This window comes from Apodemus sylvaticus, chromosome 4 (genome assembly GCF_947179515.1).
Source record: "Apodemus sylvaticus chromosome 4, mApoSyl1.1, whole genome shotgun sequence".
In the NCBI taxonomy this organism is placed as follows: domain Eukaryota; kingdom Metazoa; phylum Chordata; class Mammalia; order Rodentia; family Muridae; genus Apodemus; species Apodemus sylvaticus.
The window spans coordinates 68236573-68264046 of NC_067475.1; the positions used below are offsets into that span (position 1 = coordinate 68236573).

General features: G+C 46.8%; 2 protein-coding genes across 4 annotated transcripts in view; both read right to left on the reverse strand.

The window, feature by feature from the left end:
* Nucleotides 1-3235: 3235 nt before the first annotated feature.
* Nucleotides 3236-21991, reverse strand: Ensa (endosulfine alpha). 2 transcript variants are annotated; one of them, XM_052179768.1, is made up of 4 exons: nucleotides 21789-21991; nucleotides 20075-20200; nucleotides 18116-18282; nucleotides 3236-3305 (listed from the first exon to the last, which is right to left on the reverse strand). In XM_052179768.1, the coding sequence occupies exons 1-4, from the start codon at nucleotides 21843-21845 to the stop codon at nucleotides 3251-3253; spliced, it is 405 nt and encodes a 134-aa protein (XP_052035728.1). In that variant the 5' UTR covers nucleotides 21846-21991; the 3' UTR covers nucleotides 3236-3250. The 2 variants fall into 2 exon arrangements, with proteins under 2 accessions (XP_052035728.1, XP_052035729.1); XM_052179769.1 differs by lacking the exon at nucleotides 3236-3305 and adding an exon at nucleotides 14753-15463 and having other exon boundaries at nucleotides 21789-21989.
* A 2052-nt stretch (nucleotides 21992-24043) lies between these two features.
* The window catches only part of Golph3l (golgi phosphoprotein 3 like), a 30978-nt gene continuing 27547 nt past the window's right edge, over nucleotides 24044-27474 (reverse strand). For both annotated transcript variants that reach the window (XM_052179771.1, XM_052179770.1), the window contains exon 5: nucleotides 24044-26443. In XM_052179771.1, coding sequence (XP_052035731.1) covers nucleotides 26016-26443 — 428 coding nt within the window. In that variant the 3' untranslated portion in view covers nucleotides 24044-26015. The remainder of the gene's footprint in view (nucleotides 26444-27474) is intronic.

Below are 27474 nucleotides of genomic sequence, written 5' to 3' on the forward strand. Positions count from 1 at the left end.
TGGGCTGCTTCCCTTCCCTGGCTGAGGGCAGTGGGCAGTGCAAGGCTGAGCGGGTGTCTGTGGCCCCGCCCCTAGCTTGGTTCCTAGGAGTGCTCACTCGCTTGGAATCGTGCAGTCGGACTCAGCATTCAATCCTTTGGACAGTTTAGCATTGGCCCCTTTCATGCTCCCAGGAGAAACTCCTGCATCCAGTCTTGCTTGAAGAGCGGCAGCAGCACCACTCTGGCTCCAGCATCCTTCCCTGTCACACTGGTCGGTCACTGGGGGGCTTCAAAGGCGAGGGAGCAACAAGGGCGTTTCCACAACTAATGGCGTTTGTTTATGTCCCGGGACCACTTGGAAGGCTGCTGTTTCCAAGGTCAGAAACTGTTATTTATTGGCCTTTAGGTCTTTTTAAAAATACATTTTTATTAGCATTAGCATATTCAGGCTTCTGGAGAGAAAAGTCAACAGCTTACCAAGCCATGACCTCTGGGAACTGCCAATCATCAGTGTGGCAAGGTAGACACAGTAATGGCTTTCTGATTGGGTTTTCTTTGTTTCTTTCTTTGTTTCTTTCTTTGTTTCTTTCTTTGTTTCTTTCTTTCTTCCTTTTTCCTTTCCTTTCCTTTCCTTTCCTTTCCTTTCCTTTCCTTTCCTTCCTTCCTTCCTTCCTTCCTTCCTTCCTTCCTTCCTTCCCTCTCTCTCTCTCTCTTTCTCTCTTTCTTTTTTGTTAACAGGATTTCTCTGTGTAGCCCTGGCTGTCTTATAACTCACTTCTGTAGATGATCAGGCTGGCCTCGATTCCCTCCTGAGTGCTGGGATTAAAGTGTGAGCAGTGCACTGATGGCTCTGACTGGATTTAAGGCCTCCTCACCCAGGAAACCCTTGGTTTGGGAGCTCCCAGGCCCAGGGGTGAACATAGAACTATCTACTGCTAAATGGACAGAGTATGAAAACTGCCCTCTAGATTCCCGTCTCTGAGCCCATAGATAATGCAGTTCTCAGACCTGACCAGAGACCTGTGTGGAATGGACGACAGTTAATACAAAAACTCGCAAGTGGTCAACTTGTTGAGAATAAGTGACTGCAGTTCTCAGCCACAGATGGGCATCTCCACCACCGCTCCCCAAGGGGCAGGGAAAGACTGTACAAGCCACGGTCAGGCAGGACCAGAGAAAAATGCTGCATTGTGGACATGAGAGACCACGGCGCTCATGAATGTGCAGAACCTTGTGGCCGCTCTTAAGAGCAAGCTGGTCTGTTGGCCAGTGCTGGTGCACGTCTTTGATGCCAGCACTCAGAGGCAGAGGCAGAGGCAGAGGCAGAGGCAGAGGCAGAGGCAGGCAGATCTCTGAGATCCAGGACAGCCTCGGTCTGCAGACTGAGTTCATGGATAGCCAGGGCTACACAGAGAAACCTGGTCTCCAAAAAAGATGAAGCCACTTACTAATCTAATGGGAAGCGGGAGGGATTTATGGGCCTTGCCCCTAAAGAAAGAGCTATATGGACATGTGATGGCTTCTGGGGGAGGGAGCGCCAGTTTTCAGGCTGACTGTGCTCCTGTGGATGACCCCACACACAGGTATAACTGGACAGCACAAAGCAGAGCTCACAGGTTATTAGAAAGGATGAAGGCACAGGAGAGATGGTTCAGTGCTCAAGAGCTCTGTCTGCTCTTCCAGAGGCCCTGGGTTTGATTCCCAGCACCCACATGTAACTCCAGTTCTAGGAGATCAGAATTCCTCTTCTGGCTTCTGTGGGTACCAGGCACCCACATGTGCACAGACATACATGCAAACGAAACACCCAAACACATAAAATAAACCAAAAGGATACAAAGTAAGGGGAGATGAACTTGGGGGAGTTAGGGTAAATATGACTGAAGTACACTGTATGAAATTCCCAAAGAATTCAATCAGGGAAAGAGTGAGGATGGAGGCGTGGGACAGTGGGACAGTGGGACAGTGGGACAGTGGGACAGTGGCTCATGATCTTAAGCCCAGCACCAGGGAGGCAGAAGATAGTAGATCTATATAGGCCAGCCTGCTCTACACAGCAAGTTCCAGGCCAAAGTTCCTAAGCAAAATTCCCCTGAAGAATCTCCAGACCAAAATCCCCAGGACAAAGGAAAAGACCTGAATCTTCAAACCTTCTAGGATTGGGTGAGAAGTCTACATCTTGTGATTTAGTTCAGCATAGCAGATACGTCAGAGGGTGTGGAGGGACACAAATCAAGAGCTGGCCAATCACAAGACTGCGTCCTCAATTCCCTGCCCCCACCCCAGAAAGCTGAGGGAGACATGGCATGATTCAGGTTGTGGGATTGGCCTCAAGGAGTAGGTTCCGGTTTTAACTTCAGGAGTTCAAGGTCATATTTAGCTACTTAGGGAACTGGGGCCAGCATAGCCTTATGAGAGCCTACCTCAAAACCCAAAAGCCACCAAGAATATAAAACAGTCATTTGAGACAATAAAATTGCATGTTAGTATTCAGATGACACCTAGAGATAGAAAACACTATAATTATAAGGACTTTCGAAGCCATACAAAATAGTTTAATGATTGGTAATAAGAATTTAGTGTTTGGGGGCTGGAGACATGGCTCAGCAGGTAAGTGCACTGACTGCTCTTCCAGAGGACCCAGGTTCAATTCCCAGCACCCACATGGCAGTCCACAACTGTCTGTAACTCCAGTTCTAGTGGATCAGACACCTTTGCACAGAGATACATGCAGGTAAAACACGGGAGTACATAATGTAATAAATAAATAAATCAGGTTGGAGATGACTCAGTGGTGAAGAGCAGGCAGTGCTCTTCCAGAGGTCCTGAGTTCAAGTCCCAGCAACCATATGGTGGCTCACAACCATCTGTGATGGGATCCAATTTCCTCTTCCGGTGTGTCTGAAGACTACCACAGGGTACTAAATAAATAAATAAATCTTTTTGGGCTGGAGAGATGGCTCAGCGGTTAAGAGCACTGATTGCTCTTCTGGGGGTCCTGAGATCAAATCCCAGAAACCGCATGGTGGCTCATAGTCATCTGTGATAAGATCGGACGCCCTCTTTGGTGTCTCTGAAGATAGCTACAGTGTACTTATATATAATAAATAAATCTTAAAAAAACTTTTAAAAAAGAATAAATAAGTCATTAAAACAAACAAACAAAAAAGGATTTAGTGTTTGGGGCTTGAGAAATGGCTTAGCTGTTAAAAGCATGTCTTACTCTTGAGAGAGGACACGGGTTTGGTGTCCAGCATCCATGTGGTAAGTCACAACCAGACTCCTCTGACCTCCTGGCACTCATGAATGTGTGCGCATATGCACCTGCAGGCAAACATTCAAACACATAAAATGAGTAAATAATATAGAAAAATTAAATTTAAAAAGGAATTTAATGTTTGTTAGGGAAGTGAATAAAGATCGTCTTTCATTTGTTTTGGGCTGGCTGACATGTTCTTTGTACTAAATTTTTTTTAAAGATCTATTTATTTATTATTATACACTATATTGTTATACACTGTCGCTGTCTTCAGACACACCAGAAGAGGGCATCAGATCCTATTACAGATGGTTGTGAACCACCATGTTGTTGCTGGGAATTGAACTCAGGACCTCCGGAAGAGCAGTCAGTGCTCTTAACCGCTGAGCCATCTCTCCAGCTCCCTAAATTTTTTTTTTTTTAAATCTTCTCAGAGGTAGGACTTAACACTAGCACTCAGCACTCCGAGAAGGAAGCCCCACGGGGCTCCTTGGCTAGTACTAAGATGACTTTTTATGAGGCAGATGTCAGGTGTCCACCCCCATCCCCCATCTCAACCTTTGTGGTAGCTGGGATTAGTCACAGTGCCACAGCACCCAACTGAGAGCTTGCTATCACACGCATGACACATGCCAAGGCTTCTTTTAGCTAAGGGTGGCAAACGTGGTGAGGTCTGGACATTTCCATGTGGGCGGGGCCGAGGTGACCAGCGCCTCCAGCAGGAGGAAGTCGCGCCTTCCCTCCCTCGGGTTTCTCAGTTCCTCCCCGGCTGGCTCTTTAGCTCCTCTTTCTGCGTAAAAAGCAGACTTACAAATCTGGGAAATTTTAGACTAAATTTGTTCTGCTCGCTTTATCCCCATGCTGTAAGCTCGGCAAATACCGTCTCCTAGACGCTTGGATCCCCATCTGTTGTTGTTGCTGTTGTTGTTTTTAAAGAAGGGCTCTTGTAGCCCAGGTGACTCAAACCTGCCTTATGGCTAAACTTCCACCTCATCTATCCTCCGGCCGCAGGTTAAGTGCCTCTGGGGTTAAGAAGCTTGCCACTGCGTAGCTCATCCTCATACTTTTATTGAAGCCGGAGCTTGCACCAGGGCCTTCCGAGGTGGGGCACCTGGCCCTTTCCGTTCCATCAAGCTAAAAGTGCTTGCTTTATTTATTTATTATATGTAAGTACACCGTAGCTGTCTTCAGACACTCCAGAAGAGGGAGTCAGATCTTGTTACGGATTGTTGTGAGCCGCCTTGTGGGTGCTGGGATTTGAACTCAGGACCTTTGGAAGAGCAGTCGGTGGTGCTCTTACCTGCTGAGCCATCTCTCCGGCCCCCAAGCGCTTGCTTCTTCCTGTTCTTTTTCCCACACTAGGACCGACCCTGAACTTCATCCGCATCTCTCCAGACTCATGGAATTCTGGATCCATTTAAATATTTCATCGCCAACCCAATTCTCCAAGTCTCTTAATTCTTTTCTGAATTAGATAATTTAATTTTTCTTTTGCAAAAAGCACATTTGGGCTGGGGGGTAGACTGAGTTAAAAGTACAAGCGCGCAGCCCCAGGCTCAACTTCAGGATTTGCCTCACATCTATAGTGGATCGTCACACAGTGACTTCAAGACTAGCCTGGCCGGGTGGTGGTGGCGCACGCCTGTAATCCCAGAATTTGGGAGGCAGAGGCAGGCGGATTTCTGAGTTCGAGGCCAGCCTGGTCTACAGAGTGAGTTCCAGGACAGCCTAGGCTATACAGAGAAACCCTGTCTTAAACAAAACAAAAACAAAACAAACAACAACAACAACAAAAAACAAATCCAAAAAACCAAAAAACAAAACAAAACAAGACTAGCCTGGACTACAAGACACCCTGTCTCAACAACAAAACAAAAAAGGTTTTTGAAGAAAGGCATTTCTAATTAAAATTCGTTGGGATCAGTGGGAGGGAGGGAGGAAGCATTGGGTGGGACTATAATATCCAACTGTGTATACTTATAGTGTCATAACAACGCCATTATGTATCATTAGTAAATGCTAATAGGAACAATGCAATGAGGTTGTGATCCAGTGACCTAGATGAGTTCCCACCAGAGGTCAGCCATCATTAGGCAGATGATCTCCCTTTTCTTTTTAAAACGTATCTGAATATTTAAGTTTAAAACAATATTTTATGTTTTTATGAGCATTTGCAAGTCTGTCTGTACACCACAAGTGTGTCTGGTGCCTGCAGAGGCTGGAGTTTTAAGCATGGTTTATCTTAGAACTGGAGTTTACATCCTGGCTTCACAGCAAGAGCCACCTCTCTGGCCCATTAACTCTTCTTTTAAAAAGAAGTTTGTGTGTTAATTAAACGTGGGGAACTACCAGGGATAAAACTGCTGTGGCTGGAAGCCTGTCTTAGCAGTGCGTGGGGGAGGGGAGGGTTCATGGTTAAATACCTATTTAAGGAGGTGCAGGCCAGCCTGGGCTTCAGGCAGGACGCCCCTTTTCTTTTCTTTTATTTTTTTAAAAACTTATTTATTTTATTTATTATATGTGAGTACATTGTAGCTGCCTTCAGACACTCCAGAAGAGAGGTCAGATCTTGTTACAGATGGTTGTGAGCCACCATGTGGTTGCTGGGATTTGAACTCACGACCTTTGGAAGAACAGTTGGTGCTTTTAACTGCTGAGCCATCTCTCCAGCCCAGGACGCCCCTTTTCAAAACAAACAAAATCCCATCTTCCAAAAGTAACAGAGCAAGGCTCAGATACGTGAGTCCTCAACCTCACAGCCTTCCGTGCTAAGTCCCTGAGTAAGTCACTGGACGGTCCCAACTCTCACACCTGGCATCTGCCTTTTGCACCTAACTCCGGTGTTTCTGAAACTCCCAAGTCCCAAATTTCAACCACATTCCAGTGACACTGTCAGGATCGTCCCAGTCACTCACTTCCTCCGCGGCTGAGTCACCCATTCCATCACTGTCAGGATTTCTGTAGAACTACGATGATCCGACTTCCCAGGCTTCTTATCTAACTAGAACAGGTGGAGTCGTGGAACAGTCCGTCCCGGGACCTTTACCCTTTGCTCCTTGCTAATCCCCTTTGTGTCTACAAGTCATGATCCGGACACGAACAGCGGTGTCTTTGCTCATGGACGCAAGCGGCTGAGCGCTCCTACAGAGTCCCTGGTTTCCGGTTTGTTCCTTACCCTTCGGTTTATTTGAGATGGTCTCCACTCGGGGCCTTGGCCGCCTGATTCCACGGTTGCATACCATCCTGCCTTCTCAGTCCTTTTTGCCTATTAATTTGGGGCTGTTTTTCTTCTGTTCCCTTCTTTTCCAATCACCCACCTCAGCCCACCCCTTCGTCCCCGAGACAGGGTTTCTCTGTAGCCCTGGCTGCCTCTCTGCATCCCAAGTGCTGAGATTAAAGGCGCACTTGGCTACTTGGCTCATTCTCTCTTCTGTATCCTTTTCTGGTTGCTCTTTTCAAATCCCCAACTCCACCTCAATTCAACAAGTAACTTTGACATTTGAGTTCACAGGGCTGGGAGGTCAGTTCAGTGGTAAAGCGCTTGCCCAGATATGTGAGGCTCTGGGTTCAATCTACAGCCTTCTTACTAAAGAACACGAACACGGCAGCGGCCAGATAAGGCCAGCTACCAGTTGCCTCCCTGCAATCACAAACTGCTGTGAGTCCAGACAGGACAAGGACAACACCCTTATAACTAATTTCTTACTCAGCCGGATTCCCACCCAGATGAAACAGAGCATCTAGGACAGGCTGGCACACAGTAGGAGCTCAATACATGTATGCCGACCAGGGCTGTTATGTAAGGAACCCACGGGCACCTGGGCTCCGCTGCCCAGGCTCTCTCTGCCTCTGAGAGGTCAGGGTTCGTTACTGCTATTGTAGAATGAGCTTCAAGATCTACTCAGTCTTTCCACTCAGTCCTTCAAAGAGTTTGTGATCTTCCTGCTTCAGCCGCCTGGGATTAAGCGTATCACCCACCACGTCCCAAACTATTCTTCCTTTAACTACCAAACAGTCCCAGAGCAGCCAGTTCTACCTCAGGACTTCACCTCCACTCATCTACTGTCATAGGAAAGTTACAAATCAAATAGAGATTCAGTCCTCTTTTTCTTTTCTTTTCTTTCTTTCTTTTCTTTTTTTCTTTTTGAGACAGGGTTTCTCTGTGTAGCCCTGGCAGAGGCAGGCGGATTTCTGAGTTTGAGGCCGGCCTGGTCTACAGAATGAGTTCTAGGGCAGTCAGGGCTATACAGAGAAACCCTGTCTCAAAAAAAATCAAACCCAAAAAACCAAAGGGGAAAAAAAAAAGAAATGAAAAGAACTATCACTCTTTTGGCTTTTTCTTGAGTTTTGAGGAGGATCATATAAAAGTAGTAATCTGCGCATGTACACATGATTACGGGATTCAGGCCCAGGGAGTGGGTGTATGCTAGGGAGGGTTCACTATTGAGCTACACACCCTAACCCCTTGCTATATAGCCCAGGCTAACCTTTTAACTCTGTATTACTCTGTTTCAACTTTGGAAGTGCTGGGATCCCCACTGTGTACCACCATGCCTAGGAGCTACAATTTTTTTGAGACAGACCTTGTGCCTGACTTCCCTGTGCAGTCACTGGAACTTCTGACCCTCTGACTCCATCTCCCAAATGCCGGGGTTATAGGCATGTATCACACAGGGACTTAGAAAGTTCTAGAAACCAAGGCTTTGTAGATTCTAGATACACACTTTTTTTTAAAAAAAAAAAAAGATTTATTGATTTAGTTTATGAATATGAGTACACTGTGGGTGTACAGATGGTTGTGAGCCATCATGTGGCTGCTGTGACTTGAACTCAGGACCTCTGCTTGATCTGGGCCCTCTCGCTCCAATCCAAAGATTTATTTATTATTATATATAACTTTAGACACACCAAAAGAGGGCATCAGATCTCATTACGGATAGTTGTGAGCTACCATGTTGCTGGAATTTGAACTCGGGACCTTCGGAAGAGCAGTCAGTGCTCTTACCCGCTGAGCCATGTCACCAACCCTAGACACACACTTTTATCAAGTAAGCTGTATCTGCAAGTTTTACTTTTTCTTTTTCTTTTTGGTTTGTTTTGGTTTTAGCTTTTCAAGACAGGGTTTCTCTGTGTAGCCCTGGCTGTCCTGGAACTCACTCTACAGATCAGGCTGGCCTTCAACTTAGAGATTGGTTTATCTCTGCCTTTGGGATGCTGGGATTAATGGTGTGCACTACCTTGCTTGGTGGGGTTGGCCTATTTAAATCAACTTTCCTGTTTTAACACTTGTGTGTCTGCATGAGTGTATGCACACAAGTGCAGGGAGTTCAGAGAAGTCCCCTGGCTGGGAGCTGGAGCTACAGCACCTGTGAGTCACTGCCTGGCATGGACGCTGGGAACCACTTAGGTCTTCTGCACGAGAGCAGCCAAAGCCTTTACACTGAGCATCCCCCAGCCTCAGCGCACGACCCCTCCCCCTCCCCTCTATTCCCATTTCAGAGTTGTTTATTTTTGTGTTTTGAGAGGAGGTCTCCCCATCCTGGGCTGGCCTGTACCTCACTGTGTCTAGTGAAGGCTGGCTTCATCATGAGTGTGTGCCACATCTGCCTCAAAGTCTTTACCCAGGCACTCACTGTCCCCGAGTAAAGGTCAGGGGCATTTATGACCCGCCTCTTGCTCCCTTCTCATTTCTGGCCTTGCCTATCGTATGAATCATTCTTACAGTTTCCAGAAGATAGCACCTCTGAATCATCTCACACACGTCCTTTCTCCCTTTGACATTTCTCCAGTCTGTGTTTATGAAAGCTCTACTCCCCCACCTCCGCGTCTCAGAAAGACATTCTGAGAAGAGGGCTCTCAAGGAGTCTAAGCTTGCCTTGACTGTGTAGCCGGGGAGGACTGTGGCTTCTGATGCACGGCCCATGCTAAGTGAGTACCTGACACAGAATGACAACCACAGCTCACAAGAGACCTCATCAAAGTATTTTCCTGAGCCAGAAGTGGTGGTGGAGAACATCTGTAATCTCGGGACCAGAAAGCAGAGATAGTAAGAGGATTAGGAGCTCTGGGCCAGCCTGGGCAAACAGTGAGCACACTACATAAGGAGACTGTCACATTTTCACCCTTCTGGCTATCTTCCTGACTAATCTCGCTTCTCCTACTGTGTGCTGTGACATAGAGATTCCCTCCAAGTGTGACATTTGCTTACAACCTCCATGAAATTCTTTCTTCTCACCTATTTCCAAGAAGCCTCTACCAGGGAGGTGTCATGTCTGCCCTCCCAGTCAGCTCCCCTACCAGGCTGGTGTCATGTTTGCCTCCCAGTCAGCACCCCTACCAGGCTGGTGTCATGTCTGCCCTCCCAGTCAGCACCCCTAGTTAGTCTACTTGGCTCATGACATAGTCACCATAGGCAGGCAGAAGCTTCACTGCCTCGGCTGAATGTCACTGGCGTGTGAGTTCCTGGCTGTTCGTGGTTTCAGGCCTCCATTGCTGAGGCATAGCTTTGAGGCTCGAAGGTGTTGGGAGGTTCGAACATAGGTTCTCAAGCTTGCAAAGCAAGTGCCCTTAACAGCTGAGCGTCTCCTCAGGCCAGGGTCCTTGTATTTACTCTACCTATCTTCTTACCTACCCACGTATGTGTGGTACTGGGCCCTGAACCTAGGACTTTGTGTATGCTAGATTAGTACTTTACCACTGAGCTATATCCAAAGTTCAGACCTGTCTTTATAACATTCCCATAGTCAGTGAACCCTGTGAGGACACGAACCACAGTTGTACACTGCTGTGGTCCCTGAGGATCTTACATGCTTTGTCTTGTATGATTTAATCATACTCTGTATGGCACACACCACATCTCTATAAACAAATGGAGAGAGAATTTAAGAAACTTGCTTAGAGTAACATAAAACAACCCCCCCCCCCAAAATTGGTCGGTGAGTTGGTCAAGAGCTTGTGACTGAGCCTCACTACCCTAAGTTCAGCCCTGTATCCGGGTGGTGGAGGAGAGAACAAACTCCCAAAGGCTGTTTTCTGACCTCCACACACTTGCGGTGGTACCAGCCCACTGTACCCCAATTCCAGACTCTTGACACCCTATTCGGACCTCCCCAGGCATGAGGCATAAAGGTGGTGTATATACATACATTCATGTAGGCAAAACATACATAGGAAAATAATCTAAAATTGTTTTTAAATACCAAAATCCAGGCATGAGGATCTGAGTTCAGATCCTCAGTAACCACGCGAATGCTGGGTGTGGTGGCATGTGTCTCAGTGACAGGGATGATACCCGAAGCTGACCTCTGGCCTCCACATGCACACCTGCAAACATAATCACAATCACCACCCCCAAATCCAAACACCAACGTCAGGATCTGACACTAAGCGGACACCCTGCCATTAAACCCACTTTGCCAGGTGCGGAGGGCGAGCCGTGAGTCTGGCTCTGGGTGGCAGAGGGCCTAGAAAATTCAAGGCCAATCTGTGCTACAGAGTAAATTCCAGGGCCAGCTAAGCAAAAAGGGGATCACCTCCCACAGGCTGCCCTTTGACCTCTGCTGGAGCACTGTGGCCCTCACCTCCCCTTACCTCATAAAACTGGTCTCCGCCCTCCACATGCACACAAACAGGCGAGTGCACTGCACACAAGAGTGCATCTCCAACAACCAAACAAAAAATAAGTTCCTGTTGCATACAATTTGGCACTGACCAATCAAAAGCAGACCTGAGTAGATCCCTGTTTGAAATTCCCACAGCTCCTACACTGGCTATATACACCATATCCTCCGAGCTGACTCCTCCTTTTGTGCCTTGGTCTGGTCCCAAGACAGTATTCATTCACGTGACCTTGTTCATGCTGGTGTGCCATTATAGTGTTGTCTGTTCCTCTACCAAAATGTCTTCCTCCTCTCAGTCTCCTGAAGCGGTTGGTTGTCTTTCTATCAGGACTTCTCCATGAAGTCTCGGCTTCCTGCCTCTGCTGTCAACTGAGTTCGTTCTCCCTCTATTCTCAGACCCACAGGCCTGGAGTTCAGGCACATTTCCGGTCACATTGAGTCCCCCTCACCATCCACCCAACTCCCACCTTGAGACATATGTAAACCCAGCTGACTTCAAACTTGTGATCCTCCTGCCTCTGTGTGCCAGGATACATGCACTTGCCTACACACATGGTTTGTTTTTTAAGACAGTCTTGCTAAGGTGTAGCTTGTCTGGAATTTTCAATCCTCCAGCCTTAGCCTCCCAACTGCAGGGATTACAAGCCTGTATCACAATGCCTGCACCCCCTTTCCTGTTTGTGTGTGTGTTTTGCAAGTGCACTGTTTTTGTGCCTGATCCCTATGGAAGTTGGAAGGTGGTGTAGGACCCCCTGGAATTGCAATTACAGAGCAGGACACAGGAGATTCCCCAAAACTACTGAGGATTAATTAAGATGATCCTAATTATCTGCTAGGCCTGCTGCTTTACCGTATTTCCCAAACTATTTTGGAATTATCCTGTTTAGGAATTATCCTGTTTCTGTCCCCTGGGATGGACCAGCACTGCTAAATGTAACACTATCATGTCAATTTATTCTCTTGCAATTTGCCCACCAGTGCCATCTCCCTGAGGCCACCGTATGTCTTAGCACTGCCCTGGCATATTCTGAGCACCTAGTAATGGCCACAGATCTGGACCACTGAACCCTCCTCCCCTCAAGGCTCAGCATGTATGTAGCACGGGTGTTCATTGACTGTAATGCCTAATCCTGCCTGGCCTCATACACAGGGCTCCCCAAGTTTTACTTCCCGTTGTTAGATGGTAAGCGTGGTGGGTCGGTCCCCCCTTCCCTTCCCTCTCTGGTCTTCTCCCAGGCAGTGTCAGAAGAGCTGCTCGAGCAGGTGGGGCTTGCTATGTAGTGCTAGCTGGCCTAGAACTAGCTACGGAGACCATTCTCTTACCTCTGCCTTTGAGAACTGGGGTTACTGGTATGGCTGGCCTCGAATTTCTGATTTTCCTATCTCTACCTCCTCAGTGCTAAAACTACAAGTATGCATCATTACTGTTTTTGTTTTTTGAGAGTCTCACTATGTAGCCCAGGCTAGCCTTGAACTCATGGCAATCCTCTTGCCTCAGTCTTGAGAACTAGGTTACAGGTGTGTGCCCCCTTGCCTGGCTTCTGTCCTTTCAGTGTTAGGCTGCACCGGTTACTAGTGACCTGACTCCAGCTCCTCTGTGCACACCACACCTCAGCTGACAGGCTTGTCATCCGTGTCAGAGCAGCTAGAGAACGCCTCACTCACTTCTTCTGAGAGAAAAGATTTCAGAGAATACCTGGCTGAAGTTCTCAGTAGAGCCAATTGTGACCATGCTGTGCGCCTTTAACCAGCGCACAGGAGGGGAAGGTAGGAGTCAAGTTTGGGGCCAGCCTAGGTTATACAAGAATGTGGTTGAAAAAACAAAGGAAGGTCATTGCATTTGTTTTCCTTAGTTGCTTGGGTCAGTTGTCTGAGTAAGGAATCAATGGCAATGACCAATCTGTGGCCGAGTCTCTCTGTGTAGCCTTGGTTGTCCTGAAACCATGCGCACCAGTTTGCACTTGAACTCAGAGGTCTACCTGCCTCTGCCTCCAAACTCCAGGCCCTTATTTATTTATAGCCAAGGTCCCACTGTGTAGCTCTTGGAGAGCCTGGATTCAGTGATGCAGACCAGGTTGGCCTCCAACGCATAAGACATCCACCTGCCTCTGCTTCCCAAGTGCTGAGGTAAAGCTGTGCACTGCCACGCCACAATCAAGCCGGCCTTCAAACATACTGTTATTACATGAGTGCACCCTCCACCCTGAGGAGTCAGCTGGGTGTCTCCAGTGTTGGGAGGGTTCTGGGGTTGATTTGGCTCTCAGGCCTGTACGGCAACATCGCCTGACGAACTCTCTCCAACCCCAAATACCGGGAGACAGGCATCCAAAGCCATTTCTCAGTATCCAGGGGCTTTCAAGGTTACAGCCCAACTAAGAAATGGGGACTCCAGAACAGCCAAGGGTTTATGTTACCATGGGTTAGACAGTATACAAGCTTTTTCTTGGCCTGCTGTTTTCTAAGCATTTTTCCAACCCCCGACTTCCTCACTTATAAGGAAATGAACTTGTACTACCTGGATGCTCTGACAGCTTCCCACTACCCAGCCATATGCATTTGACGGACATAATCCAAAATGCTTGGGAAAGCCCGGGAACTGAGAAGTCTCAGACTCCATGCAGTAACAGCATTGCTCCCACAGGGATTACACAGCTTTGAGTTTATTCCTGTCAAAGCACTGATTTTTTTCAAGTATTATTCTCTTTCAGTAAACTGTCTTTGGCATGTGTTTGTGTTGTTTGGTGTACACATGTCACTGTGTGACAGTGCCCTCTACTGGATACCGAGAGTAAGTTCTCTTCCACTGTTTTCCCAGGAAGCAAGCTCAGGCTTCTCTTCACCACTTACCCTTCCTTTTTTTTTTTTTTTGGTTTTTCGAGACAGGGTTTCTCTGTATAGCCCTGGCTGTCCTGGAACTCACTCTGTAGACCAGGCTGGCCTCAAACTCAGAAATCCGCCTGCCTCTGCCTCCCAAGTGCTGGGATTACAGGCGTGCGCCACCACGCCCGGCTTCGCTTACCCTTCCTTAACCAACCACTTTTTATGTCTTCAGATGGGGTCCTACCACAGAGCAGCGACCATGTAATTCTCCGCCTCTGTTTCTAGAGTGTAGGGGTCACGAGCAAGCAGCTGATGAGGCCCTCGGACTCCTGCTCCCTGCTTTTCCTTCCACTTCCCAAGGGCTGGGACTTGAGGCCTAACCCGGCTCACCCAGCCCAGCAGGCCCACTTCTCTTTAACAGGCTCTCATCTCATCCCACCAGGCTCGCGCACTGTTCAGCAGGACGAACTTCTGAGATGTATCACAAGCCCCCCCCCCCACACATTTCAAACAGTTACAAATTCACTGGGACGCTTCTGACCAAGACACTGAGAGCAGACTTCTCTCTACAGAGCTGACGGGACCCCAGAATTCTGGCCATTTCCGTCAGCTCTGTCTCCTGCACTTCCCTCTACAGGGCTTTCAGAGGAAGGGCATCAGAAGGTAGGGAAGGATATGATGTGGGGCGTCATTCTGCTTTCTGCTGGCCAGGACAGAAAGGCCAGCTTCTTTTGCTTATTACTAACAACTCACACTTCTCCCACACAGACGTAGAACTTAGAAATAGAATCTGAAGGGAACGCGGACGGAAGGGTCCCATTTTTGCTGAGCCTGGGCTAAGCTTTTTTTTTTAACCATTAAGCAAGTTCCCTGAACCTCTCATTTTACATATGGTGACACATCTTCTGTATTAGCTACAAAGGATAGACAGAAGGCAGCAACCAGTCATCTGTGTGTCACCATTCCTGCTCCGTCTCCCAATCAGGGCCCATACCACCGTCCCTCAGCCGCACCTACAGTACCGCTCTTCACCTCCCAAATCCCAAGAAAACACACCAACTGCTTCACGATAGTTCTAGGTTTGGTTTTTTCCGTGGGTATTTTTTGTTGTTATTTTATTTCAAATACTGAAAAAAATTCCCCAGGGCTCTGTGGGGCTCCCCATTCATGCCCTTCTCCACACAGCAGACCTATTTCAAGGACAGCATTTTTTTTTTTTAAAGGAACAATTCATACTGAATCCTCGACTTGTTCTGCAGAGCCAGAGCCCTCGTCGGCTGTAAAGAGCACAATTCCTTTCCTCTGACCCTAGGTCATCAGCCACATTCAAAGAGCACATCTCTCTTCAGAGCCGAACCCAAACCCCTTACCATGGGCTATGGGACAATCCCCTCCCCTTACAGCCATCCACAACAACCCTGTGGTTCAGGAGAAACTTAGGAAATCGTTTTTATGAGTTATAAACCCTACTCACTGCCCCCACGTCTTCGCTCCACCCTTTCAACCCCACCCTTGGGATATCAATGAGGTTTCTTCCAATAGTTATTTGGAAAAAAAGGTAAAACAAAACAAAACAAAACAAAAATAGTTCAAGGTCTTGGTGCTCAGCCCAAGGGCTCCATGTGCTGGGACACCAGTGGCAGGTTCTCTGCCTCTCTGCCTGCACCCAGGCCACCTCCTGACCCCTGGCTACAAGAGCAGGGAGGGGCAGGAGCCAGCACAGGACCCGAGGGCAGCGTCTCACGGTCTGGTGGAGCCCCAGGAAGCATCATTCAACTTGGCCACTGTGGACGAACACAGAAGAAACAAAAAACAAACAAACAAAAGAAAACACTGTCAAGTAAAAGGGGAAAGCTCGTGAATTCCATCCCAGTCTTGACCCCACAGGTTTCTCCAAATACTTCATTACATACCTTATATATGCCTGAATATTAATTATAAGGAAGTGGGAAAATAAAATTTTAGTCTTTCTCTATCCATAAACAGAATGTTTTCTGCCTTTTTGATATGCTCATGGTAAACAGGAAGCCAATTCTTGAGACACTGGGTAACTGGAGGTTTCCTAGTGAAGGGCTCACAGGAGCCACACCGCACCGCACAGGGCCTCGGCGGCAGCAGCAGCAAGAGGGCTCTCAGCACTGAGGAGCTGACCAGCAGGGCCGGGCTCAGGCCACACTCTCCACCGGAGGGGACTGAACAGCCTGGAGTTAATCAGGTGCGTTTCGATTTTGAAATGACCTTTCCATGGTAAGAAGGAAGCCTGAGCTGTGCGGCTTGTCTCCTTGGCATCGGAGAGTGACACTGCTGATTCTGATCCCCCCGTCCCTACCTCAGCCAGTGTGAGTGTGTGTGTGCGTACACGAACCACTGTGTGTACTATCAGAGGCTGAAACTAGCCTCCTGCACGCTATGAACTCCACTCCGAGCCCTATCTTTGCTCTTTACTTTGAGGCAGGGTCTCACTGAATTCCCAAGGCCAGCTTTGAACTCACTCTGTAGGCCAGGCTACTGGCCTTGAAGTAGCAAATCATCCTGCCTCAGTTTCTTGAACAGCTGGGGTTACGAACCAGCTTGATTTCCCTATTTCTCCTGTCCTTTCCTAAAAACCAGGCTCATTGTGAACATCAGCTGTGAAGACACAAGACTAACCAATAGAGAAGGCAGCTCAGACAGGGGAGAAAAGGTACAGAATTCGAGAAGATCGGAGATGAAGAAAACGTACAAAATTATATATATATTTATATATATAATAACGTGACATATCTATGTACAACACGGCTGGGACATTGAGGAAACTATACAATGACGTTCAGCTTTGTCCCCTTCCCACATGGACTTCTGGTTAAGGATGACAGCATGAGAAAATGGAGCAAAAAACACAAAAATTATATACAATTACAAATGAGAGTCAAAGAGTTTGGGGGCCAGGGAGACCAGGGACCCTGCTCTCTCCACGCCTTCCTCACCAACCTATTTCTACCCAACTTGAATGACGGCCTCCGGCCTGAGCAGCCGCCAGTCAGGAGAAGAGTATATTTACATGCCTTTTCCCCTGACACACATATCCACAAACTCCAGACATCCTAAGGGCACACAGGGTCTGCAAAGGGGGGAGAGACTGCACCATCCTGCTCTTTTGAGCAGTTCTCACTCTGGTCCTCTCTGCCTATGACGAGCAGGTGGCATTCAGTAAGATCCAGGCCAAACTAGTGATGACACAGCAAGACAGTCTGCTGCCTCCCTCCCTGCACCCTCTTCCCAGCCTCCACTAGTGAATCATCTGCTAAGGCCCAGCTGCTCCAGCTGGCAGCAGCTCTGCGCTCTGGGGACCCGCTCCCTTCATCCCTTCTTCCTCCAGGCCTAACATACAGCTAGTGTCGGATTACATCTGTCTCCCAGGCCCATCCACTGGGCCGCCACAGCAGGTGTGCAGCAGCCAGGTCAAGAGCAGACCCCGGCAGTGGGCGGAGTCAACACACATCCAGGGACAGCCTTTTCAGGTTTGTTCTCTTTCTCTCTCAAAAAGGCTATGATACCTATGAGACTGCTGTCAGAGCGATGGCCCTTAAATCTCAAACTCCCTCGTCCCATGGAGCACGCCTGGCTTTACAGAGCTGAGGCTCAGCCACGGGCATGCCTCAGTTTTGGTTTTTATGATGACCAGGTGTAGGACTTCAGAGTCAGGGTTAGCCTACACGTGTGTTTCCTTCTGTTTACAGATGAGGAACAGGATCAGTCCAGAGAGGCTGCAGACTTGGCCAAGCTCACACCAGTGCTGTTGAGCATGACAAGAAACTCTTTCCATTATCCCATAATACTTTCAAAGAGCAACATGCTGGAAGAGGAAAGATACCATTTTTTTTTCATAAGTAGCTAATGCCCATCAAACTTTACATTCCTAGAGAAGCAGGGCAACTGTTGGAGGAACATAGCAGAGGGGTTGGGTGGGCCCTGTAGTTTTAAGCAAGCAAATCCCCTCTCCTTTGAAGGTACCCTAAACACCCACGATGGCGACACCAAGCACAGAGGCCTCAGGGACAACACACTTAGAAGCACAGTCTCCCTCACTCTACCTCTCCGACACGCCATCCAGCCTTGGGACCCTCAACTTCCCACACTGCGATACCCGAGACGGCCTGTCCCAGGACTCGCTCCTCCTGCAGGAGGACTGGCATTGGCCACATTCCTCAGCACAGGAGAAGCTGCAGTGCTCTGCACGCCGAGTCTTTCCTACTCTTGGGTCTCTACTGGGCTATCATGAGGGTGTACAAGTTTCAATTTACCCAAAGAAACAAACTCGGAGCCCCTCTCCAACCTAAGCCCCCAGCAGAATGCCTTCCCTGGATGGCAAGCTGACCTCTGACTAGGGGTCCATTCCCTGCCTATAATATATAAAAGTCCAGTGGGTGAGGAAGGGGAAGAGGGGCCCAGGTTACCCCGCAAGCTTGCTGGTGACAAGCGAGGACTTTCTCTGGGGCAGGTCCTGAGGGGTGGGGATGTGGTCGCCGGTCACCAGGTTCTTGTCTGCTCCGGCGCTCGGCAGCTGCTTGTTCTTCATCTTGGCTTTGGCCATGTTGTAGTCTCCTGAGTCAAAGTACTTTTGCTAAGAGACAGGAGGGAGGGTTAGACGAATGTGCAACTTTGGCCTCCAACGCAAAGACTCATGTCTAGCATCAGCATCAGCTCCACCTAACTCAGCGGTCTAAGCATTCCCCATGCACACAGGCCACACCACTCACCTGTACGTCCACTTCCAGCATGCTCTGACCTTGTCAGAGTATAAGAGTTTCCTTGCAGAACGTACACCTTTGTAGCTTAAGGGGAGGAGTCCTTGAACCTAAGAACTCCTGCATCTTTTGTACCTTACCGAGTACAGGAAGGCTCAATTACAATCATTTTACTTCACCGGTAACACTTAGGAGGCAAAGCAATACCTTGGTGCTGGGGAAATGCATGAGTAAGACTCAAGAAGGGTCGATTTGGGTTTACCAGCAGCCGGAGACCAACCGGAAACCAACTATGTCAGAGTTAGAAATTATTCTCAGAGCAGGAATAGGAACTGGGCTTGCTCATGGCAGTGTGCATTCCAGACTCCCACCACTCCCACACATGTTCCATGGTGAGACTGTCTGCCTACGCCTGGCTCGCTTAAGCGAGATAAGCTGCAAAGCAGCATCACACCGTCATCTGTGACTCAGACTGAGCACCTGGGATTCTCTACAGGATGCTACTTCCCTCTCATCTCATCCCTACCCAGCTTTATCCTTATAATCTGCTGTCAGCTCATGGCAGGGAGACACCTGACCACAAAGGACAGGGCTGGGAAGGCAGACCTCTGTTGTTAGGAAGGTCATTCCAGCTGTGCTGGTTTTCACTTTTGTAGTCTTATAGGGTGAACCCAAGCTAGACAAGTGCTTTCCCATGGAGCCATATCCTCTATCATTATGTACAGGAAAAAGAACTGTCTCTGTGTTACTTTCTTTCTTTGAGACAGGGTCTGAAAAAACCCTGGAACTCACTATGTAGACCAGGCTGGCCTTAATTTCAGAGATCTACCTGACTCTGCCTCCCTAGTGCTGGGATTAAAGGCATGTACTTTTTTATTTTTAAAGATAATTACAGGGCTGGAGAGATGGCTCAGTGGTTAGGAGCACTGACTGCTCTTCCAGATGTCCTGAGGTCAAATCCCAGCACCCACATGGTGGCTCACAACCATCCGTAATGAGATCTGATGCCCTCTTCTGGTGTGTCTGAAGATAGTTACAGTGTACTTATATATAATAAATAAATCTTTTTTTTTTTGGATTTGGTTTTTTTGGACAGGGTTTCTCTGTATAGTACTGGCTGTCCTGGAACTCACTCTGTAGACCAGGCTGGCCTCGAACTCAGAAATCTGCCTGCCTCTGCCTCCCAGAGTGCTGGGATTACAGGCGTGTGCCACCACATGCCTGGCAGCCTAGGCTATTCTAAAACGTACTATGTAGTCTTCGCTGTTCTTGCAGTTGAGGTTATCTTCCTGCTTCAGCCTAGGTGCTGAGATGACAGGCACGGGCCAGCACTCAGCTAAAGTAAGGTTCTTGAGGAGTGTAGTTAATGTGTGATGCTAGCTTTAGCAGTCTAAAGAAACCTAATGCACCAGTTGAAGTATTGTGGGTCTTCTGTCTCTAATGTCCTCCCTTCAGTCCCCTCTGCCACCTACCCAAGTGCCCAACATTAAGCCTTCATTTCCTATAGGCAGAAGGGAAGTAAGTAACATCATTGCAGAGACTCACAATAATCTGGTCTTCTCTTTCCAAGTATCTAATTCATCTTTGCTAAACAACCAAACCTACAGGAAAGCATGCAGCAGACCCTCACCGACCCACCCACGGGGCTGCAGTACAAGGGTCCCATACCCCTTTCTGGAGTCTCTTCATGAGGAAGTCGGAGCCGCCAGGCTTTTGTCCTAGGCTTGGATATTTGGCCTTTAGCTTTGCCTCCTCGGCTTTCTCAGGGAGAATACCTTCTTTCTCCTGTGTATCCTGAAGAAAACACGCCAAGTGAAATCAATGGCTGATAAACAATGACTTCGAAAATCTGATAACCTTTATATTATCAAACTTTTCTAGAGGTCTACCTGTTTGTAAATATGCTATCTACACTTTGTTCTGCTTAGTGTGTGTATTATTTAAGGATTTATTTATGTGCATGTATTCTGCAGGAATGTATATCTGTGTACCACATGGATGCCTGGTGCCCTCGAGTTCAGAAGAGGGCTCAGGTCTCCTAGAACTGAACTATAAATGGCTGTGAGCTGCCTCGTGCTGGGAACTAAACCCAGGTCCTCTGGAAGAGCAATGCATGCTCTCAGCCACTGAGACATCCTTCCTGCTCCTCTACTCTTAGAAGTTAGACCTTTTGTTCAAATGCCTAAGCTCAAGACAACTGTATCAAGTAAAGAAAAACAAGTTAGTTCTTATACTACACCCAAAGAATCACCCCAGTGACCTGTGAATACTAGGTTAAAGGTAATACCTGAACATAATACTTGAATCACAGAGCAAGCAAGCCATAGTCCACTCAGCACCGATGGTAGGAAAGATAAAAAAGGAACTGGGGGAGTTCCTGGCTGTCCTACAGGTCAGGGGAGCTCCATCTTCTGAGAGGCTCCCCCCTCACTCACACTCTAAGAAGCAATCTGGTCTCACTGTGGAGGATGCAAGGCATGTGGCTTATTCTAAAGATATCTACCAGAGTAATAACATTCATAAATGCAGGCAGGCAAGAGGTAAACTGAAATCAACACGCCATTAGTTGTTCTTGGCTTTGTTGTTGTTTTTTTTTTTTTAAATTTCTGAGACAGGGGTTCTTTGTGTATACCAGGCTGGTCTTGAACTCAAGAGATCCACCTGCCTCTGCCTCCCGAGTGCTGGGGTTAAAGGCGTGTGCCACCATCTCCTGGCTAGTGTATTTTCACTTGACAAACAGGTTCAGAGATAACAGAAATGTATTTAATGAGTCTTGAGCTCAGTGTTAAGTAACTCAAATATGGTGTCAAAGAAGGTTTGGCACTAGTGTTTTCATAATGCGATGGTGGGTGGACTACATCCCACTGCGGAGAAATTCGAGGGGATATATAAGTCACAACAAATCTCTATCAAATAGGTCTGAGGAAGTTGCCACCTGAACCTACCGCATGGTAATAATTACTCTTTTCCCCTCCCCCAGTGCTGGTTCATTTTAAATGTCTTCACCTTGACCTCTATCTAGCTGTGGAGGAAGGATGAGCTCCAGTCTGGCGGTTATCTCTACTAATCAAACATCTCATTTACAGCTCTGGACCACCAGCCAGCCCCCTTTCATTCGCCTCATCTTTCCAAACACCCGCCTATGCCAGAGCTCGACCAATTATAGAACATGGAATAGAGGCCTATTGACCAATAAGGAAAGGAAGCCTACAGATTGACAATCGGCTTGACTAATCGACATCAGGGCACTAGGCCGCGCCGAAATGCAGCCTGCGCGACATCAGTAGTGCCCAACCCCTGTGCAGCCCGAGGCAGAGGCGGCCAATCAGCGGCGGCGGGGGCGTATTCCGCCCGCTCGGCCGCCCCCGTTCCCCCTTCTCACCTGCTTCTCCTCGCCGGTCTCCTCCGCAGGGTTTTCTTCTTCTTGTTTCTGGGACATGGCAGAACCGGGACTGTGTAATGCAGGGCCCGGGAAGTCAGCCGGAAAAGGGAAGGGGGAGGGGAAACGGGGACAACCTGAGCTGCAGCTTCGGCTCCTGTCACTATGGTTGCTCAGTCAAAATGGCGGCTCAAGCCCATGACGTTGAGACCGCCCCCTTCTATGGGAGCCAATGAGAGTGGGCTTGACGGGCAATGACGTAAGGATACACCAATAAGCGTTAGCTGGAGGTGGGCGGACTCTTTAGAAGCGATAGGCAAGCTAGAACACCAACCGGGAAAGAGAGTGAGCCACAGAACCAATTAGAAGCCTGCGTGGACCTTTGGTATTTTTTGCTTTTTGGGTGGGCCGAAGCTGTCTTCAGGTTCTTATCCAGGTCCTGGGCAAGTCGTTAAGTGTTGCATCGGAGCCGGGTTAACAGAAGTTCTTTATTCTCTGGTGCAAAGGATCAAGCCTTGAGCGGTGTTAGAAGGAAGTTACCCAAGACCAAAAATAAAAGTTGGAAGATAAACATATTCAGCAGTTTTCCAGGATTGAGTGCTAGCTTATATGAGACTTGAGTTTTCTTGTATGGTTTTTCATTCACACTGTATTCCTTATGTTGGCATTATAATTGTTTATTTTTTTTAAACATTTATTATATATACATATATATATGTGTGTATATATATATATATATATATATATATATATATATAAAAGTACATTGTAGCTGTCTTCAGACACACCAGAAGAGGGCGTCCGATCTCATTACGAATGGTTGTGAGCCATGTGGTTGTTGGGATTTGAACTTAGGACCTTCAGAAGAGCAGTTCAAGATGCTCTTAACCGCTGAGACATCTCGGTTTATAATTGTTAATTTGGGTGGGCCGAAGCTGTCTTCAGGTTCTTATCCAGGTCCTGGGCAAGTCGTTAAGTGTTGCATCGGAGCCGGGTTAACAGAAGTTCTTTATTATAATTGAAGCCCGGCATTATAATTGTTAATAATGTGTTTATAAAACGATAGAGAAGGGATATATGTTCTATGCAAGTGTGGTGAGGTATGGGGGGAAGAGGTGTCTCAGCAGGCCTATGGCAAGGCATTCCTTCTCAAGGGACCAGCCACACCACTGTATAGTATAGAATAGGGTTCATTCAGGGCATGGGGAGGGGAGCCAATAGAAGAGGCAGAGAAAAGTAGAGAGTAGAGAAATATAAGAGTAGAGGCCGGGCATGAGCACGTGGAGAAAGGGGGGGGGGAAGGGAATGGGGAAGGGGTGAGGGGCCAAAAAGGGAAGAGCAAGAGACCAAGAGGGCAAGAGAGCAAGGAGGGGGCAAGAAGCCCCGTTTATAGTGGGTCAGGCCTACCTGGCTGTTGCTAGGTAATTGTGGGGAGCAGCTTAGAATTCTAACAGTTAAAGAGTCACTCTGTGGAGACATAACTTGAGTTTTAAGACTGTAGTTCTAGGCACATGGTAAACATTTAACACATATAGTAAATACCAGCTAATGTAAACAAAACCATAGTTCAATAATAGTTCTTAACCTGTGTGATGATGGTTCCTGTCTGTAATATTCCCACAAAGGATGCTGAAACAGTACAATCTCCAGTGTGAAGCAAACTGAGGCTACACAGTGCAATCCTGTCTCAAAAATGAAAGGCAACCAAATAGGATATAGTTTTTGAGCATCTATCAAGTAGTACTGTTTTAATTTTATATGAATACATAAGGCAGCCTCTGCCTTTCAAAGCTTTTAATTCTCAGATTAAGCCATTGTCATCTCCTCTTCCTATCCTTTTTGGTTTTTCTGTGTAACAGTTCTGGCTGTTCTGGAACTTACTCTGTAGACCAGGCTGGCCTCAAAATCACAGAGATCTGCTTGCCTCTGCCTCCTAAGTCTTAAGAGTGTTAATCAACACGTATTACTTATATTCTGAATAACTGGTCTAACAGCTGGGTGTCAGCCCATACGTGGTTTTATTGCACTTGATAGGCATAGGCAGCAAGGTCACAAGTTCAAGGCTATCTTTGCCTACATAGTGAATTCAATGCTAGACCCTGTTGTAAACCGGAAAAAAAGAAAAAAATACTGTCTCCATAATAACCCACTGCTCTCTTGTGGTATACTACAAAATACAACAAAGTCTATCTAATAACAGCACTGCCCATGACTTTTTCATTTTTTGAGACTGTGTACATGAATAGAGAGACCAGAGGCACAATTATTATCTTTATTATACAGAAATGTGAAGGCAATATACACTAAATGAGTGTTTGGCAGTGAACATTACACAAATTAGAAGTGAAGTCATCCTCATTGTGTGGACATATAAAAATAAACACTGAGAGTTGCAAGAAAGAATTCAACTTCTATCCCCAAACAAGCTGAAGCTTTCAAAGGAAAACCTGGTTTCAATTCACTATGAATTGTTCTAATGGGAAGATAATGAGCTGCTAGATTACTCGTGGCCTGGCTTTTGCCCTTCTAGAGAGCCAGACTGAGGCTCTGCTTAGCTCTTCTATCTCTACTCACCTAAGAGTCAGAGGAAATGAAAACAGTAACAATGAGCTGGAGAACTTGCATGGACCTAGGTAAGTTCAGGGGAGCAGATGAAGTTACACTAATTTATTTCTGATTACAAGGATTTGGTTAGTCCAAGTCATCTATCGTGGCTGTGTCAAAGAAAGCCTGTCTCCCACCAGTGGTCAACAGGGTGCTTGAAATCTGCACACATAGCACTGGCCTCTAAACAACCTTGGGACCTAGGCTTTGCATCTGCTGCTGGTGACATTCAACTGCCACCTAAATAGGATTTCTTCACATTCTCTACTGAAGCAAAAACATTTTAAGGGATTTGTCCAGGATGGCTGTGCTGAAAGAAGACACAATTTAGAGGGTGTCAATAGATTAAATATAGACAGTAATAGATTAAATATGGCAGTAATACAATTACTGCCAAAGCCCTTAAATACAGGGAAAATTTATCAATTTATGTAGGAGATAAAAACAGGGACTACGAAAATATGAAGTTTGGCTACATTGTCGGGATTCAATGCTGTAATTTGGGACTTGAAACTTACAATTCCCTCATTTTTATCAGAGTAGAAATATTTAAAGTAGTCTAGAGCAAACAGGACAGTCACATAATGAAGGATGAAAAGTCTTTTTTGAATGAGAGATGGTCACATATAGCCAAGGCTAGCCCTGAACTCACTAATCTAGCTGCCACTATCTCCTAAGTGCTAGGATGACAGGTGATCCTACCCTGATACTTGGTTTCAAAGATGTGAAGTCTCATGTTGCCTCTCTTCTCTATGGGTTCTAATGCTGGCTGTGTGAAGGAGGTGACTGAGACACATTGCTTTTTCAATTTACTCTTAATGAATGTGGGAGCAAGACTGCTACATTTTTTTTTGTTTGGTTTTTGGATTTGGTTTTGTCGAGACAGGGTTTCTCTGTGTAGCCCTGGCTGTCCTGGAACTCACTCTGTAGACCAGGCTGGCCTTGAACTCAGAAATCTGCCTGCCTCTGCCTCCCAGAGTGCTGGGATTACAGGCGTGCGCCACCACTGCCCAGCAAGACTGTTAAAAAGGAGTGTAGAATACATTTCTACTTTGAGAATTAAGGGATTCGGGTCATCAAACTTGGAGTGTTTTCATTATTTAATTATGAGAAAATCACAGGCAGAAGCTATAATCTCAGGAATCATTTGCTTCAATAATTCGTCTTGTTTCCACTGCCTCTCATTCAGAGTCAGGGATTTCAGAAAGCATCACTGTTTAACAGAGGTGGAGAAACAAAGGCTGAGAAAACATGAGTAAGGGAGGAAAAATTAAATATGGTTTACTTTTCATTTCCTTCACCTTTTGTTGCTGGAAAAACACTAATCCCCGCATAGAAACTCCTGTTTATCCAGAAGCACACTGGTTAAAACTAAACCCAGAAACGGGAGATGTTTATTAGATGTGTATGGGTTCACCCCTTTCATTCATTCAGAGTGGAAGTGAGGAGAAATAGTCTGCTTAGAAGGTCATGGCCCATGGAGAGGCCCTGAGGTGGTCCTCCTCAAGTCAGGAGTCTGATTCAAAAAGAGGGGAAATGATGACAGTATCTTATCACACCAAACTCAGTGATGGGGTCTCTGACAGTCACCAGCCAGCGGGGGGGAAAGGACCCCCCGTGCTGGCTTTAGGATTTGTTGAAGGCTGCCAGCACAGCCCAGATCATCTCTGTGGCATTGTGCTTTGTCCCCTCCACTTCAGGGTCCAGTTCTACTAGGTCCTTGGTTCGATTCATTGCCACATCATACTTATCATCTGTCAGACAAGAGAAGACATTCTCCAGCACATCGGAAGAGTGCGCCAGTACCAGGAGGGCCAGTGTTCGCCTGTCCATGCGCTGAGGGTCATTTACCCACCGTTCCAGCACACTGTCTTGAAGCTTTTTCATTAGTCGCTGTTTCTCTGTTGTATTGGTCACTGGATGAGTGGTCATGTCGAACAGCAGGAAATTCTGCTTCTCTGTGGTTAGAATACCCTTTTCTACCAGGTTCTTGGCAATTCGTTCTCGTACATTTCTCAGCTGATACTGTAATTTGAAAGGGTTCCATGTCTCACCTGTTGGGAAACAGTGGAAAACAAAATTTAAAAAGCCAGTTTGTTATTTGAGCCTCGTTTTAAATTTTTTAAAAAAGATTTATTTATTTTATTTATATGAGTAACTGTAGCTGTCTTCAGATACATCAGAAGAGGGCATTGGATCCCATTACAGATGGTTGTGAGCCACCATGTGGTTGCAGGGAATTGAACTCAGGATCTCTGGAAGAATAGCCAGTGCTCTTAACTGCTGAGCCATCTCTTCAGCCTGCCTTGTTTAAAATTTTAAAAGCACAATCTCCATCCATGGAGGAACAATGTTAACTCACTCTTTAATCCATACTTTGTGCTTTCTGTAATGGTTTTGACTCTAACTATTTTACATTAAATGATCCTCAAAATTATCCACATACACAAATGCACATGTACACACATACGCAAACACACACATGCACACACAAAATCACACATGCATAAAATCATACACACATATACACATGCGCTTACACACACACACAGATGCACACACATACATAATTATGGGTTTCCATCATGCTAGTGCTCATGGGGTATTTATACTGATTTAGTATGTACGGAAGCATGTGTGCCACAGTATGTGAGTGATAGTCAGAACTGGTTCTCTCCTTTCATCTTGTAGGTTCTAGGGATCAAACTCAGGTTGTGAAGCTTGGCAGCAGCACCATTACTTACTAAAAGCATCTTGCTAGCCTTCTGGATTTTTAATTTTTATTCTTTAATATTTTTTGGTATATTTGTAGTTATGTATGTACACAGGTATACCCAGAGACCAGAATAGGGTGTTTAATATCCAGGAGCTGGAGTTACAGGCTCTTGTAAGCCACCTGACATGAGGGCTGGGAACTGAACTTAGATCTTCTGGAAGCACTCTTAACCACTGAGCCAGCTCTCTCTGGCCCCTTATTTCAACTCATGTATGACTTCTCTGTGATGTTGTTAGTCATTGTTGAATTTGTGTGTGTGTGTGTGTGTGTTTATGAACACAGATGTCAGAGAGCAGCTTCAGGGTCATC